The following is a 19,049-nucleotide window of genomic DNA, read 5'->3' as shown; positions in this document are numbered from 1 at the left end:
TCCCGAACGAGGAGATAAGCTTACTATTTTAATTTAAGTTTATGAATAACATAGAAGATTTTATGATGGAGAAGGAAAGGTTACTATTTTGAAATTCTATTTCTCCATCATGCATATCTTCTCTGAATTGATAAGCAACTTACCCCCCTCGCCATTAAACCAGCTGAATAATTGTAAAGTTGTTACTTGGATAGTCCCGCAAACTTTGTATTGCACTGAACTTCTCAACCAGCATTTTCTACGTTCTGGACCAGTGGAGCACCTCAAAAGGGTAGTCTAATATGAAAAGGTAATGCACCCTTGCCTTGTTGTTTTTTGGACTGGATGGGTAGGGACAGAGGTGGGGAATTAAAGTTAGCTTTTCAATGATTTAAAAGTACTTATTTTTAATTCTAATTGGATTTTTTTTTTAAAAACTACAAAGATATTGCCTATCATGGCCATATTTTTAAAATAAAAATGTCAAGTATTTATTTTTCGTGGGGCCTCACACATAAGTGGATATATTGTAATGTTTAAGAATATCAAATAACATCCCATTATTTAGAATGTTAGGGAGGCCAATTTATCTGTTGTGATTCTATATACCTCTGCCAATTTATGTAACTATCCTCATTAAAAAAATAGAATCATGAATGAATGAATGAATAAACATTTCATTTATATAGCGTGAAATGAGACTCAAACCAGAGGTATCCAGGTGCTTCTAAAATAACTTGTCCCCGATTGAGCCTCTGAGCTAGTGACAGAGGGGCAAGCAGGGACGGCCTCACAATTTTATATTGTATAACTATGTCTACAGTTGTCTGAGGAAGATGAGGAGACATTTTTGGGTCCCTCACAAATAAGGCATGGTGTTCCAGGCCTTAGCAGTGATTACTGCTATTAATCTTCCTCCAATCCTCTGTTTTTTTCTTGGAATAAAATAGGTTTTGGAAGGGCGATATGAGCGCTCTGGCTGGTATATGGCGGAAAAAAAGAGAGGACATGCGATTGTCCCTTCTTTGTGGATTAATCATAGCACCTTAAAAAGGCTTCTTATTGCCACTGGTAGCCAATGAAGCTGGCAAAGATGGTGGAAAATTGATGTTCCGCAGTTTAATCAGAGAGCCACGCACACCACATATTCTAGACTATTTGTATATTCCTTGTTAGGTACATAGGGAGGCCAACTAATAAAGGGTTGCAATAGTATAATCGAGATAGCATTAGGACTTGGACCAACAAAACCATCAACAAGATTGGCAGCAAGAGAAGAATCTTTCAGATGATGCTCAACATACATGTAGAGGTGAGCTTATTGTTTGGGGTTTAAAGGTTAAAAGGTTAGCTCATAATCAAACATGATTCCTAAATTTCTGGCCTTAAAACTTGAATTGGAGGAGCCCATAATTTAGGTGACCATCTCTTCTGTGACCATTAGGATGAAATGCCAAACACGAATACTTATTTTTTATCTTGTTTAGTATAGGATCATTATTCCTCATCCAGTCTGTGACTTCTTCCATACAATTTGAAAACTGCTGGGGTTCTCCGTTCAGTCTTAGGGGCTCATTACGACTTTAGCATTCGGAAAACTCTGAACGGCAAAGCCGTGGGGAGGAGGCAGCCGTCATACCTAGTACCTCCTCCCCGTTCGTATTACGATGTTCCCACCGGGCTGACTGGCAGGAACATTGTGTTGTGAAGTTCCCGCAGGTCAGACTGGTGGGAACAGTGCTATGGTATTGGCCTCGGTTCTCTTAAGGGAGCGGAATGTGCACTGTCTGCATAGTAGGAGTTCTCCGTTCAGTCCTAGGAGCTCATTACGACTTTGACGGTCAGAAAACTCTGACCGCCAAAGCTGTTGGGAGGAGGCAGCTGTCATACAGGCTGTCTCCCCCGCTCGTATTATGATGTTCCTGCCAGGTTGACCCACCATAACATTGTATTGCAACATTTCCGCCGATCAGACTGGCGGGAACAGTGCTAAGGTACTGGCCTCAGCTCCCTTAGGGGAGCCAAGGCCAATATCATAGCACACCAGCTTCTTTGAAGTGTGCACTGTCTGCCTAGCAGACAGTGTGCATTCCAAGGGTGCTGGGCAGGGGGCCCCATGCACTGCCCATGCCCATGGCATGGCCCACTGTGGCCCCATGCACTGTGTTTCTGCCAGCCTGTCCATGGCGGGGTCCCTGACATGGAAAGGCTGGAGAAAACAGGAGTTGCGATCAGCCAACTGTCAGCCCATCGGGAACCAAGTTCCCATTGGTGACGGTGGTCACTTGGTGGTCCAACTGCCAGGGTCGTAATGTGGCAGTCAGAATGCCTGTAGTCCAGCGGTCCAACCATCTCTGCAAGTCTTGTGGTACTTGGAATGCCAGACTTGTAATCAGGCCATTTGTATATTGTCTGTATATGCATAAATTTTTGACCATAAAGGTCAATTAGTGTCGCAGGAAGGGGCTACGCAAAGATTAAACAGTGAATATAAAAATGTATTATTAATTTCATTATTTTAAAAATACCCAGTAAGGTAGTGTGGATTGCTCATCCACCACGTTACCATCATTCACCTCCCCTTCATTTATTAGCCTCCATTTTCTCTTTCATCCCCTAATCATCCTTACACTTTAACACCTCTTATGCACCCTATTCATGCGCACTAGTCTCTTGGTCTTTCCTCGCTGCTCATGATTTCTGACCCCTAAATGGCTTTTCAAACCAGCTAATCCCATTCCTGGCTCCTCATGTTTAAGGCTGTCGCTCTCTGGTACCTCAGACCTTCTGTGACACCTCTTGGCTCCTATTTTATTCCTTTCTGCTGTTTTCGACAGCCCTTCTGTCACTTCCCTTTCTCAGAACTGTTTTGACGCCTGTCTATGTACTTCCATGTTTTGCCTTGCAGACTTGGACCCCATGACGCTGGTGGTGGCATCAACCTTAGCCCTGAGTTTACTGCTCATATCTGCCATCCTGTTCCTCAGCCATCGCAGGTAAGATGCAGTGCTGCATGTGATCCCTGCAGGAGCGCAGTCCAGGGATCTTATGATAATTGTTGGGGCCTGGTCTGTACTCTCCAAACGATAATTGTTGTGCTGCCAGGTTACAAAAACCTGCATCTGAAAGGTCCAATGTACTCATGTATTAATTAGTGTATTTTGGAAATACGGCTGCATGAATGATTTAAAAAAGGAAATCATTTATCATTAATTCTGGTTTGTCTCTTACTCATATTTCTCCCACTACACCTCATCCTGTGGTATGAACAATAAACGGGCCACTGACCTCTACATTTTTAGATTTGTTAAAACATGTTCAGGTCCTGCCACACGATAGCAGCATTTTGAAATAGGAACATGGAAGGTAAAAGAGAGAAATGAAACTATTTGTGAACATGCAATGTCAAAACCAACACAAACGGCTTGTATTATTTTGATGCCACAAGAGCACTACAGGAATGTATGCCTGTAACACACACAGGAGGCCCTGGATGACATAATTATTCCATGCATGACGAACTGTGAAGTAGAAAACTCATTTAGGAACTACAGGCCAAATGTAATATGCATTTTTATTGTTGCAAGCACTGTGATTCGGAGTTTGTAACCGTTGCAATGCCTTTTGGATATAATAATCCCATTTTAGAAGTTGGTAAATGTTCGGTATTTGGAAGAGCCCTTCTAAATACCAAATCGGTATGAGCCGTATCATTATTTCAAGTCTGTAATCCAGTAACAAAACATTGAAAAATTACCGGTTTCCAAGTTGGTGTAGTAGTGCATTCACCAAAGGGAAGGTGTTCAGGATTCACCCCTTTTGTGCATCATAAAAAAGGTTTGCTTAAGAGTAGGCAGTGGTCCCCAGGGACCACTCATAATTCCTAAACAAGCTTTCATTTTTTTTTTCAAAATAAATCTTTTTTTTTAATAAAGCAACCCAGTTTCCTTTATTGAAATGGGCTGCAATGAAATACGTTTTCTTTATTGAGTTTCCTTTCCAGACATGGTGGTCGGCTTACCCTAGTAAGTCACCGTCCCTGTGATGGCTTCCAATCAGAGTGAGTTGCAAACTGTGGCCTACCTTATTATTATTCACTCCAAATCGAAATTTTTACGAACCAACCTATTTTTATAAATGATTTCTGTAGCCACTTCTTTGTAAATCCGACCCTCCATTATCTATTCACATCATTAATGACGTAATTCAAAGTCAGTCGCACAGTGTAACCATGTGTGATATGCTAAGACCATGTTTTGACCACGTATTGATTTCATTAGCGCTCTCAACAGACTGCTAAAACTGTCTGTTATCAAATGATAAAAAAGTAGTCTGATTGAATAACTTGAATACATTAGGATTTCAGTGCTTTCGGTACTGGAGAACGGTTTCCAATTAGTGGGGCCACTATAGTGTAACATCACCTTGTGTAAACATGGCATGAATGTGTACCAACTCTGATATGTAGATGTAAAAATAGGGCCATGTAAACTACTACCACTGCCTGTTCCTATTTCGAATATGTTACAGACCACTCATTTTACTACATTGAATTATTATTTCCCAAGCATTAAAGCGATAAAGCTGAAAATAAGAGAAAACCTCTTATGAGGTGAGGGCAGGGGCATTTCTATAGTGTAAGTCGTTTGGCCAGCTCAGTGCCATGGAGGGTGTCTGCCTTCAACTGTTTCTGTAGGTGAAACCTTAGGTGCAGGAGACTGCTCTCTGCAGTGTCAGTGACATACAGCCATATGTTCATGACCAATGCAAACATACTGGTGGATGTAAACAGGCTTCGATAAAAACAACTGAGACCTTGCAGTCAGACAAAGTATAGCACTGTCTAATGCCCCGATGGAACAATCAACAATGACACCAATCAACCAGCCATAGCATGGCCTTAGTTGATTGTATGGTGTAGCATACAGGCAGCAGTGTCACTCAGAGGCCGGTTGTAGTAGGTCACTGTCAAATATGTGTGTAGCTGTTTGGTAGGAGTTAGTCATTAGAGTAGCAGTGTCACCTAGCGGATAATTTGAGGTCTTGCTTGGAGTCCTGAGGGAAGAAGCAGCCCACATAGCAGTTGTGCCAACCAGTGTTCAACCATAATAATGCAATGCATGAAATGTTAAGGTACGAACAAACACCAGTGCATGGGCAATGCCTAATGTCAAGTCAGTGTAGCAGTGTCCAAGGATTCAACAAAGAAAGAAAGGAGCAACAGTGACGGGTAATGTCCAGACATAGTCCTGCACTGGCTGAAGGCACGAAGGAAAATAACAGACAATGGTGTTAGGGAAAGCTATATTCATATCTCCACTGAACATGTTCATTGACTTTTAGCCCATGTTCTCAGTCTAATCTACCTGTCGGTGAAGGCATGGGGTTTCAACATTGATGGTTATTCCTGGAAAATAGTTTGCCTTAGAGACAGAAGGTCCATAAATCAACAAAAGACATTTAATTTTGGCACCTAAAATCTACTTCCATCCCACTCTCTTAGAAGACTGAGTCCATCAACCCTTACTGCTCTTCTTCATGTTACACATCCAACCTGTCTTACACATCCAACCTGTCTTTCTGCTCATTGCAGGTTTCTGAAGAGTAAAATCTGGCCACAGATTCCGGACCCTTCCAACCACTTTGATGGTCTTTTCACCACGCACAAGGGTAACTTTCAGGTACTGTGCCACTAAGTTTTATGGGATGCTGTGGGGAGGGTGAGGTGGTGGGGTATGGGTTAGAGTCTTGATTGATCTTGAACCTTCAAATCATAAACCTAGCTCTCCTTCAGTTAAAAAATATGTAATATGTAGAGACTGCAATCACTGCAGTGAAATTTCAGAGAAATACTGGACAAGAGATGGACTGGAATAAAAATCTGAAATATCTGAGGGAAAAGTCAGATGCAGAACAAGAGAGCTAACTGTATTCTATTGAAAAGCCCTTCACTTACGCTACTTACCCCTTAAACACTTCCAGAAATCTTTGCTTCCACTCCGTTGAAGAAAATAAATAGTCATGCTCTCTTCTAGGCAACACTTGCTCTGGGTTGTTGGGATCTAATATAATTTCCAAATTCCTTTGATCCACCCATCCACCCATCCTAAAAAGCAAGACTAATCTTTAGCTAGACAATCAGTGCCAGATGTGTTGTCTGTCTTAAAAGTTAGAATGGCATAAAACTCACCCAACCGATCAATAACTTTCCCCTGTATGTGAGGGGTCACTCATTGTCACATTTTGGAATTCACTCCAATCTCCCACACCAGTGAGGGTAAATAGTGACCATGAATACCCTTGCTTTATTACATTCACACCGACCTGCATCATAAGATCTTCATTCTCACCACATTCACTACTGGGAGCACAAACACCATCAACACAAAATTCAATAATTTCTACACTTGAATCTGAAACTGCTTGTGCTCCAGTTCAGGAAGGACCTGGCTTAGCAGTACGGGCGGGACTGTTCCTATTGGAGCAAGGTGAAGACCTGGGTCCAAACTGAAGTGGTATGGTGGGATAAACAACAATGTGTTGGAATGCTACACTGAGTGGCTGTCAGTGATTACGCTTACTGCAAGCATTCGTCGATCACCTTTTGTGTATTTGTAGTGAGAAAAGAGGTATTTCATCCATGTAGGATGATGTATTTCCAATGCCATTTCCAATTTCTATTGCTTTGTCCAGCATTATATTTGCAGTGTCAACAAGGTCTCTTTTTTCTCCTACACTTAGGGCCTCATTACGACATTGGCGGTCCGAGGACCGCTAATGCCGCAATGGCGGTCGGATCACCGCACTCCAGGCGGTCCGACCGCCACATTACGACCCTGGCGGTCATACCACCATGGATCTGCCGTCCCTCACCAGGATCATTGTTCCCGACGGGCTGACAGCAGCACTGATCACAAGTCCAGTTTCTACCAGCTTTTTCACGGCAGGTATACCACCATGAAAAGGCTGGTGGAAACCCAGTGCTGGGGGCCACATGGGACCCCTACCCTGCCCACGACCATTTCTATGTCTCTCCTGAATCACATTCTTGTGTTTAAAATGTGTTCAACATTTCAAAAGCAGAGGAATATTCAACCTCAGCATTGCCCTCACCGAGTATAGTCTCCCATGGATAGTGTTTGAGGACGTTTCCGCTTTCACAGCTTAGTGCTGAAGTAAGTTCTTTTTATGGGTAAACACATCCCTCTCAAAGGCATCCTAGTGAGTTTCAAACCCTACTTTCATTGCTTCCAGTCCACAAACAGCTGGTCAGAGCTGGTGAGAAAAGAAGGTGTGGGGATAACATTCTGCTCCATATTAAAAAGAGCTGCTGTGAGCCTGCTCAAAATAAAGAAAATACCACAATAAGACACACCACACAATCAAGTGTAAAGAGCCCTATAAAACACCGCACTCTGTTATATACAGCCATAATAAGGATAATTCTGATCCATGAATCACAACACAGGTTTAGTTAGCGGACAGAGGTGTTTGCACAAATTATTGAATATAAAATATTGTGTTACAAAAATATTGTGTCAAGAATATCGGGATGCCAAAAATATTGTTTACGGAATATCAAAGGTAAGAATATAATTTTAAGTTTTGTTTTTATTATCTTTAGTAAGTGCTATTCTACATGTATTTTATTGTAGTGTATTAAGTACTTCTTTATCTGTGTGTTTAGTACAATAATTTATTAATTATGACTTTTTTAAATTTGCATTTTTAGTTGTATTAATGTGTAAAAATAATGTATATATAATTTTATTTTTAGTAGTAAGATGCTGGATTTTCAGATGCTAGTGTTGAGGAGATTTTTAAAAAGTGAATAGTTTAATTTAAATGTAATCTTAATTATTTTATTGGTATGTAAATTAATGTTGGAAAAGGTATTTATTTACATTTTTACACAAATAATGTTCTAAATAATATTTTAGAACTATTTTGAATACATATATAAATCATGTTACATTTAAAAATAATTTATTGTAAACATTAAAATAATTAAATGTTAATATTTTGTTAAACATGTACATTTATCAAATTTAAATTTAATAAGGTTACATTCTGTAAATTTACTTTTATAAAACATTCATATTATTTTCTGAAGTGATGTTTTTACTTGTAAAATATTTCAATGTCTTTTTTTTCAAGGTTGGAAATTATGTTATAAAAAAATGTTTATTTACGTTTATTTAAAACAGTTTCAAAAACGTGTGTAAATCAATTATGAAATTAGAATAAATATGTATTATTCATAACAACAAAGTTATATTTTGTTCAATATTCATGTTATAGACATATTTAAAATGTATTAAACAATATTTTATCAATAACATTTTTATTATGTTTACTTTTGGAATAAGTTCATTTTAATATAGTCTAAAATGAATATTCATTTTAATGCAATAAAGATTATTTTATATTTAATTTAAAAATTTGTCTTATATGTTTCAACTTTTATGATTTTCATTTTTGAGATCACTAGCGCTGATTACACCGCTAGGGTAATCTCAGATCACTCCCCTCTCATCGCTCATTTCAGATGGGGCAGCCCGCGCGCATGCATCCCAACTTGGCGCCTCCAGACCCGATTGTTACAAGACCCCCCTTTCCGAGATGAATTAGCCATACACATATCCTCTTACTTCATCCAAAACAAGGGGACAACGGGCTCTAGATCAACAGAATGGGACGCACATAAGGCAGTCATACGAGGAACATGCATCTCAGCAACAGTCGGCGCGCGTCAAACACTAGCACGTGAGCTTAGTAACTTAGAAAAGGAAGTACATTCTTTTGAGAAAGACTTCGCCAGGGGCGAGATTACACACACAGAACTAGCTGGAAAGCGCGCACAATGGTACGAAGCTGATAGACGACTAGGTCTGTTTGACCATCGACACTACATAGCTCGTAACCACGCAGAGGGTGACAGATCGGGTAAATTACTGTCATGGCTCATACACAATGGTGGCCGGAAATCCCCCATAGGAGCCATCCGATTAGAAACAGGACTAATAGTAAATGCACAGGCCGATATTAACCTAGCCTTTAAGGAGTATTACAGCACACTATACAAAGCTCCCGTCCCCCCACCCGAAACATCACTGAGCGAGTTTTTTACTGTTATCGAGCTGAAACAACTAACGACCGCTCAGGTTGCAGACCTGGAAAGACCAATTGATATCAATGAGATACAGCAGGCCCTAAAACAATTGCCGCATGGCAAAGCACCAGGCAACGATGGACTGCCTATTGAATACTATAGCATGTTCCCGACTCAAACACAAACCCCATATCTAGAGATGCTGACGGAGGCGCTAGAGCGTGGACAATTACCAGACACATGCCGTGAAGCGCTGATAGCAGTGCTACCTAAGCCGGGGAGAGACCCATTGGATGTACGTTCATATAGACCACTATCACTACTGAACACAGACTGTAAGCTACTCGGTAAACTGCTAGCCAACCGTTTGCTCCCATGTATGCCGGACCTGATACATCACGACCAGGCTGGATTTATACCTGGCCGGAGCACATTTAGCAATATCCGAAACTTATTGCGCCTTATGGCGAACTCACGAACGGATGACTATGCTCAAGTGGCAGTATCACTGGACATAGAAAAAGCATTTGACACGCTGGGTTGGCCCTTCTTGATGGAGACGTTGCGCCGTATGGGCTTCGGTCGAACATTCATCAGATGGATAGAGGTACTCTACACTAACCCTTCTGCAAGAGTCAAAACGGGCGACACGATTTCGCAACCGTTTAAAATAGAGAGAGGAACCAGGCAGGGCTGCCCATTATCCCCGCTTTTATTCGCCCTCGCAATCGAACCCTTAGCAGCTCACCTACGAGCGGTAGCCCCTGCATGGGGCATCCGAGACGACCACACACACCGTATAGTGTCGCTATATGCAGACGATGCACTTATTTTCTTACGAGATCACCAAAAATCCCTACCTGAAGTGCTGAAGTTACTGCACAGGTTTGGCACGTTGGCCGGACTCAAGGTAAATTGGTCTAAGTCGTGCATATTCCCTATGTGTCCTGTTCCTGAAGCACACAGATTATCCTCCAACCCTGGCGAACTGAAATGGTGTTACACCACTTTCAAATACTTGGGTGTAAACATATATCACGACGCACGAGATCTCAGGGACGGCAACTTGGGGCAGGCGATTCGATCCATTAGAGGCTCCCTGCCCTTCTGGTGCTCACTCCCTCTATCACCATTGGGCAGAGTAGCCATAGCGAAGATGGTGATCCTGCCCCGATTGTTGTACTTCTTCATGGCCCTCCCACTGACTCTCCCAGCCTCTTTCTTTAAACCTCTGAATAGCCTATTAATAAATCTCATATGGGGCAACGGCAGACGCCGAGTGGCACTAACAAAATTATACCACCCACTAACAATGGGTGGAATGGGAGCGCCTAGATTCGAAATGTACTACGCAGCTTCCCAGTTACAATGGATCTCATCCTGGCTAAGCCGTCCAGACGGAGCTGAATCACAGATGATCCACTCGTCTTTGGGGAACAGGGGCTTAATACAATACTTGATGAATCGCGAATCCCCCAAACACCCACGCAACATACTACTGAAAATTGCGCACTGGATATGGGGCCACCATGTGATCATGAACAATAAAACACCACAATATTCCCCCAGGCTTCCATTTTTGGCCATCTCGAAAATAGCCAACATAGCAGCTAGAGTTGGCCTGAACAGTTGGTCAGAAAAGGGAATACGCACCATCGGCGACATCTATAGTGAAGGACGCCTCCTAACTTTCAATACACTAATTGATAAATATGAACTGGGGCGCGGAAGCTTTATAGCATATGGAGCTGTACGCCAGACACTAAGGTTTTGCTGGGGCAATGAAAACTCAGAACCAAATATCTCCCCTAGATTGCATGAGTTGCTAGGTAGCATAGAAGATTCAATAAATGTGTCAAGAGCATACATAATCTTAACTTCTTGCGCTGAAGATAAACAAGTACAATCAAAGAACAAGTGGGATGCAGTGCTAGCAGAGCCTCTACCACAACCCGCTTGGAATCAGGCGTTGACAATGACAAAAGAAGTATCACGCAACCCGCGTTTTCGTTATACCCAGTTTAATTATTTACATCAAACATATTTATCACCTCATCGAATAACCCGTATTTTCCCCCACTCAAAGCAAACATGCCCTAGATGCGCCACTCCCGAAGCCACCTTTTACCACATGACCTGGGAATGCCCCCCAATCCGGAAAGTATGGGAAGACATAATAGTACTGCTTGTTGATTGGACAGCTGTTGAAATGTCCCCCACCCCGGAGCTGTGTTTGCTGGGTGTAGGTCCAAGCCTTAAAAGACGGAAACAAACCCTAAGATGCATAGCGCTGGCACTGGTGTTGTACAGACGCCTCATAGCCATGCACTGGAAGGCACCAGCCGCGCCGAGCATTGAACAATGGCGATCGGAGCTGCGGCGTTGGGCCAGGGCCGAAGCCGACACGCTTCAGCTCCTATCAACAAAGGGTGTTCTGGTCAAAGGTCTTGACACCTGGAACTCTTTCGTAGCAATAATAGAAAGAAAAGATGACGAACGCCCGCCCTGAACGATCCCCCCAACGAACATTAAAATCTGCATTTTATAGTCCTAAATAGCTGTAACCCCCCAGTGATAGCGCGCAACCACCCTTCATCAGGCTCGAATCAGAATGTCAAATAGAGGAAGGCGGACAGGAGCTGGGAGAGACAACATGAAATTGTATAACCTAACAGGCGGTAACCAACTAGCAATAACACCAGCACACAAAGGGACGCATGACCCAATGCTCGCGCGCGTGCCTTCCTTTCCTCCTCTGCCCCCGCTTCCTCCGTCTTGGGGGCCCCCCCCGGCCTTTATCCCCCCCCACAGTATTTCCCCTCTTTCTCTTTCTTTCTTTTCTCTTTTCTGTTTTTTTTTTTTTTTTTCTTTCTTTCCAATGCAACAGGATGCTTTAATATGATGCCCAGTCAGGACTATTCCCCCCCCTGCTCCAGCCCGTGGCAACACGTTCTCTCTGGCAGTGGCGCGGAAGTGGGCGAAGTACAACATAGCCCAGTCATGGTACATAAGCCGTCTAGGGTGATGTGATGAACGAACCTGTTGCAAATGTTATTCTTATTGACAGCTTTCACTTGTGTAATTTTGTTGTGTGATAATAAATAATAAAAACACATTTAAAAAAAAAAAAAAATGATTTTCATTTTTGGATTATGATTTTCTTTTGTTGTGTTTCAAGCTTACACATTAATAAATATCAATAAAATATATGAATTATTAATCGGATAGACATATTATTTTATATGTTAATGTTAAATTTTAAATATATATGTTTTTAGTTTGGACTATAGTGTCTTTTAAGTATTTATTAATATATTTTATATCTGTAAAGTTATGTGTGGGGGCTGGGACCAACTTAGTAAGAGCTGCGTTGGGGGAGGAAAGGGGACGTCCGCTAGGAAAACAGGTGCCTTTTGGAGGGCCCAGGACCTCCTCTTCCCCCTCTGTGTGACCTCTGATCCCCCCCCCCAACGGGAGAGCACCACCCACGACAATAGGGGCCCAGCACCCAGATTCCCCACTGGGAGAGAGGACAAAAAGACGGCGATACAAGGGCCGTGTCTACTGCTCCTCTTGGGTACACATTAATCCAGCTGGGGTTGCAGGGCTGCCTGTGCTATGCAACACTGGCCGTGAAAGTGTGTCCCCAGCTTACACCCTGCAACAAGGGAGGTGGGTGGTGGAGGTGAATGGCCCGTGCCCCTCACCCTGGTGACAAACTGCGACAGAAGAGCCCATACGAGGGGGCACTAGCAGAGGGCCAGGGAACCACAAGCCCCAAGTATGAACAAACATGACAACGGTCAAGGAGGCCTAGCAGCCTAAACAGGGCAAGATAGACTGTTACACAACTTTGCCACCCCCATTGACGGACCCAGACGGTCCTAATACACTGGACAATGCCACTCTGCTACAAGTGATCCAGGCCTCAAGAGAGGCAATGGAGGGTGGACAGGGGGAGGTAAGATCAGAGGTCTCCTTACTTCGACAAGACCTGCAAAATGTTTCTGAGAAGGAGGCCACCACAGAAACAAGGATATCAGGGGTGGAAAACACAACCATTGACCTCCACCAGGAGGTCACAGAACTCCAGGTGATGACAAAAGACTTACACTGGAGAGTGGAGAATGCTGAAAATCATGCCCGAGGAATAACCTTTGATTTGTGGGCTTCCTGGAAGGTGCAGAGGGCAACAACACTGGGTTCTTCCTGCTCACATGGCTGAAAGCCTCTCTTTAGGAGGCTCAATTCTGCCCTTGCTACATGATAGAACGAGTGCAGTGTAGGGGTACATTTTAAAAATGGTTTGAATCATGGCTTGTTCTAAGTCTATGATTATTTTTTGTGGGTAGTCATTTGTTTTATGTTTAAAGTGGTTTAGGAGTTTGTAGTAAGTGCTACTGTGTTTATTTAGTAGTCGGGCATATACATAAGAGATTTTTGTGTTTTAATATTCACCATGTATGGCGAGTGAAAGATTTGGGACACACTTTGGAGGTCCCATCAATCATCCAGATTTGACAATGACTTAGGGCCTGATCACAAGTTTGGTGGTCGGAATGTCAGACCGCCATGTCGGCGGTCCTAAAAAGATCACTGCGCTGGTGGTTCCTAGCCCACAGTATTATGATGGAAACAGCCAGAACTGCCACCCGCCAAGCAGGAAAGCAGACCTCCAGCGGCCCTGTGGTCTTGGATCCAGGCGGTCGGTCCTCCAACGCCGCAGACAATCAATGAGCCCATTACCAACACACAGTTGCCGTGGTGGTCCCCTAGCAGCGGTTAGCCAATGGCGGTCGACCATCACGGAACGCGTTCAGCAAAGTAACAGACAAGTGCACATCGGATGAATTAAAAAACACCACAGCTGTCACACATTGGTCCAGTGGACACATCTGCAAATCACACTATAAAACATACCACTTCAGAAACCACAATTCTTTGCATCTTCCCTGGATGGAAGACACCAGAGACTACTGTTTTCCTAATACTGATAGATAAGGCACCCCTTTTTTCACCATCCCATTTAACACCTTGCACACACTTTGGTCCATTCACTCCTCATTGCACTTCCCCTGTTAAGTAAGTCCCTGTCACTCACCTTAGTTGTCCAACAGATCACGTGCCAAAAATCCCTGTTTCTCTGAAGATGAGTTGGGGGCCATGGTGGATGAAATCATAAGAGTAGAGCCACAGTTGTTTGGAGTCAGAGTCCAGCACACTCCTCTCAATAGGAAAATGGAAATGTGATAAAGGATCATCGACAGATTGAATGCTGTAGACACCACCCTGCGCACAAAGGAGGACAGCAGGAAGAAGTGGAACGACCTGAGGGGGAAGGTGTGATACCTGGCCTCCAGGCAACAGATGGAGGCCAAAAAGACCGGCAGTGGCCCTCCCAGTGCTCCATTAGGACTCTTTCCATGGGAGAAGAATGTCTTGGCCATCCTGCATCCTGAGGGCTTGGCAGGAATACCTGGGGGAGTGGAGGCTGGTAAGTTACCACAAAAAAACTGTTCCAAAAATGCAATGTCCTGCAAGCCCACAGCTTTGTATTTGCCACTGTGTTGTTCATGCACCAACATTCAATGTGCAGAGAACCTGAGATGTAAGACTGTCAATGTGTATTGTTAGACCCAACATCACAGCTACCAAGGCCCATCACATCCCATACGTCAAAATGGTGCCTGTAAGTCTTTCAATATCAACAAATTAGCCCAGGAATCATGGTTTGTCTCAACATGTAAATGTATGCTCAAACCTAAATACAGTCTGTCTACAGATATGTAATACTCAGTGTTTGGCTAGTGTGTGAAGTACAGGGAGTGACATGACTGCAACTCCCAAGAGGCCTTGTGTCTGTAATTCCAACCACCAGCCGAGGGGTCACTTGCCCATATACCCCTGTTTGTTAGCTCTCAATTGAAATGTACTTAGCTGGGGGGATACCATTTGTCAAGTGTGGGAAATAGAGGGAGTGACCTGACTGCAACTCTCAGGAGGCCCTGTGTATGCAATTCCAGCCACCAGCCTAGTGGTCAGTTGCCCATATACCCCTGTTTGTTAACTCTCAATTGAAATGTACTTAGCTGGGGGGATACCATTTGTCAAGTGTGGGAAATAGAGGGAGTGACCGAACTGCAACTCCCAGGAGACCCTGTGTCTGTAATTTCAACCACCAGCCTAGTGGTCACTTACCTATATACACCTGTTTGTTAACTCTCAATTGAGGGGTACTCACCTCGGAGGATACCTTTTGTCAAGCGTGGGAGGTAGCAGGAATGACCTCACTGCAACTCCCATGAGGCCCTGTGTCTGCAATTCCAACCACCAGCCCAGTGGTCACTTGCACAAATCCACCCGGTTGTCAACTTTCAAATGAAGTTTACTCACCTGTGAGTGAGCAATATACAGACCTTGCTCATCTTGACCTGTTATCTCAAGATTAAACTATTGAGGACAGGAATGACAATTTACCATGAGTGTACACCAAGTATTCCTAAGGCCTCAAGCCAGATTGGTATCGGCTTCAAACACATTGACACAGCACTGCACACAATGAGGACTTAAGTTACACATACAGCAACGTTCTGTGTTTGCCTGTGTCTCACTCAACAAGGCCTCCAAATGGTGGAAGGCATATGTTGGCTCTCCACTATGTTGGTGTCACTGTTGGTAAGATGTCATTTTCATTCCGTCATCCAAATTGCAACTGATCTGTACAACTCATCAGCTGCTTGAGCCAAATAGATTAGGCAAGCTTCACACGTCATGTCAAATACTCCAATACCTCCTTGGGTTGCATTCATATATCTAGCCAGGAGACTGCAGCCATACAATGGCATATCTGTGGGCATGATTGTTGTAAATGTCAAATGACATATATGTGCATCACAACATGAGCTGTGTATATACTGTTTGATTCATTTCAGGTTCTTGTTAGCAATGTGTATAGTGCCACAGAGCACTCAGCCCACATCTGGCCTTGGCAAACTGTTGTATGAGAACCATATGAAAATCACTGTGCCCTTCAGAGTGCCACACAAGCCACAACCCACGTAGCGGATAGGCACATGATGTACTGTCATGCATGCAAATGATGGAAATGTGTGTTTAATGTAGGTTCTGTGTGCTCAGCCTGCAGAGACATACGTATGTCTCTTTATGGGATATAGGCCAGGCTGGGGTAGAGTAACTGTGGCTATGCTATTGTGGAACTAGGCCAACTCCCTGTAGACCTGCAGATCCTATCATGTGGCCACAATGAGTCTCCAGTGCCAAGACCTGGCCTGAAGGCCTTTGTCCATTGACTACATTAGGAATGTGTACTGGGGTTACTCCATGACCTATTACATATGTAAATTTTGCCTCATTGTCAATGTGTGTCATTGGCTTATGACAGTTACTTTACTCCCACAGCTCTGTTGTCACCTTTGCATAAGTTATATTTGTACAGTACATGCGTATTGCACAGGTGCCAAACCAATAATGCAGATATCTGGTTGTGTCCAGGGAGGGCATGGCATGTGACACATTAGCTTGGTTACATGCAAACAATCAGATGAAACTGACCTAAGTATGTTGGATGCCATCTCTGTAGGATTGCCAAAACAGTAAAAGGTGTGTCATGTGCTACAAGTACATACTACACAAACCCACGTGAAGTGGTATGAGTTAACATTGGGTAGCCCACATGTCCACACATGTACAGGAAAGTGACTTTCCGTGCCACCCATGGCAGCCCTTTCATTGTCACTTAAGTGTTAGGTTGAGGTCTGTACCATGGTATTTGCCTGGAAGGACTGTATGCATTGAGTCAGTGTTGCTGGATGTGCATGTGGCTGTCTGGTCTGGCCCAAGGACTTTACCCTTCAGAAGGCGACAATGGTGTGTTGTGTGTCATTGTGGCTCACGTCACAGTGCATGTGGCTTGAGCCCGGGATAACTGATGTCAGTAGGCTTGCTTAGTCTGTGTAGACAATGAGCAAGGTAGTGGGTTATTCTGCAGATGAATTTAAAATGCAAAAGTATGTAGTCATGTCCCTGTACTTATCAGCATGTGTGCTTTACACTTGTGTTGTGTTTGCAATTAAAACATTTTGTGGCTGGTGTTTCTGAAATGTGAGTGACACAACCATTTGGGCAAAAAAATTGATTTACAAACTTTTGATTTGTCTCTTGCATCCATACAGGCCAACTCCCACCAGAATAAGGGAATTTTAGAGAGCCATCACCCGGAAGGTTCGGACCCTGGGGTCCATAGCTAGCGAAGCACTCACTGTCGCACGAGGCAGGAGGACCTGAGACGCTGGGCCCAGAAGATCGCAGAGATCCAGCTGGAGCTTTCCTCCTAACGTGGGTGGGGTGCATGTTGGAGCCTGTCCCCACTAATGGTCTGTATTCTGGTGGTGGCCTGCCCTGAGCTTGATGGGCATTTGAGGGGCCTGACCCCCCCTAATGTCCCACATTCTGGTGGTGGCCTATCCTGAGCTTGATGGGTGCTTGAGGGGAGCTCAGCAGCAACAAGGGGGTGAGTCCAGGACATACTCCTGCCTGTTACATTGCCAAGTTGATGTGTTAGAGTATGTCATCTCCTCCTGAAGATTGGAGATGGGTCATGTGTGACACACAGGATGAGTGATTGTGTAGGTATGGAAGTTGGTGCATGCTGATGTACCTTGCCTGTTGGCCCATTAACGTAGAACACAACCAAGTACAGTCCACAACCAATTTACTCTTCAGGGCCAAAACATGGCTGAGTACAGTGATCAATCAGGTCATGTTGTTTGTTGCTTTGAGTGTCATTTGTACCCAACAGTCCACTTGTCTTCAGTGTGTCAGCCCAAACAACATGGAATAATAGATCACTGTACTCATCCATGTGTCTGGTCAGTGAGTATATTGGCATCTGTTCCCCACAGGCCACTTGTCTTCAGTTTGTGACGAGTGTTGGTGCCTCACTACTGTTTGTCATGTGAACTTTGCCATTATACATATGACACAGCGTTCATTGCTCTTTGGGTGCAGTCTCAGATCAATACTTTCCCTTGGTAAGTAGTGATTGTCCAGTAACATGATTTTGGTGACATCCCTGTAGCCATCTTTCCTTGAGGCTACATGTTAGCATGTGTACCTTTCTCTTTTGGCATATCATTTTCGCTACTGTTTCGTGCATGATCTACCTGTATTCATGGGATGATGTCTGATTCTCTCACATATTTGTGCATGCCAACATGTGTTTGGAATTGGACATATGTGATGTGGCTACAGTAAATGTGGTGCCACAGACAAAAGTGTGTCACCATTGATTGGTGGCACACGTATACCCTCAGCCATCATTCCATGAACTTTGGCAAGTACAACTGCAGTAGCAATGAAGGACATGACATGGAGGACTACAGTTTTTATCCACAATGTGCTTTTCCAAACCATTGACGTAGAATCATTTAGCAACATGTTAAGTGTTGACATGTATCAGGGAGTGACTCGCAGTAATGTGAGAACCATATGTGGTTGTGTACAACCATTCATCCAAGGGAATCTGTGTTTGCATGACAGAAAGAGACAGTGCTGTGCCTTTCCATTGAACAACATGTTAAGGGCCTTCTACAGGTAATTGAGAGTCCCTGGGCTTCTACAACATTCAATAGACTATTGGTTTCTACTGATGCAATCAGAGTATGGTATTGTCTGGAGTACCAATCAAGAGAGGTGATTTCCCTGGGGCTACCTGATTCATTGTGATGTGGATTTTGTAGACATATCTCCCTGAAATTTTGCCCAACTTGTCTCCAGTGTACATTTCTTTACACAACGTGTTATCTATCTGGGCAACATTAGTACAACCTCCAGGAGTCCATTTAGACAATGTCAATATATTGAAGTAACCATTGTTGATTTTTTCCAGTGTGACATGGGTGTTTCCATGTCAGCTTTCTCTGGCTTCTGTACTTATTTC

General features: G+C 43.6%; 1 protein-coding gene across 1 annotated transcript in view; it reads left to right on the top strand.

The window, feature by feature from the left end:
- EPOR (erythropoietin receptor) overlaps nt 1–19,049 on the top strand; it is an 87,253-nt gene that overhangs the window by 55,848 nt on the left and 12,356 nt on the right. Inside the window, exons 6-7 of the mRNA XM_069231878.1 lie at nt 2,888–2,975; nt 5,573–5,660. Coding sequence (XP_069087979.1) covers nt 2,888–2,975; nt 5,573–5,660 — 176 coding nt within the window. The remainder of the gene's footprint in view (nt 1–2,887; nt 2,976–5,572; nt 5,661–19,049) is intronic.

The sequence above is a fragment of the Pleurodeles waltl genome, chromosome 4_2 (assembly GCF_031143425.1).
Source record: "Pleurodeles waltl isolate 20211129_DDA chromosome 4_2, aPleWal1.hap1.20221129, whole genome shotgun sequence".
In the NCBI taxonomy this organism is placed as follows: Eukaryota; Metazoa; Chordata; class Amphibia; order Caudata; family Salamandridae; genus Pleurodeles; species Pleurodeles waltl.
The sequence above is the reverse complement of the archived record's forward strand: the minus strand, read 5'-3'. Positions and strand labels throughout refer to the sequence as shown.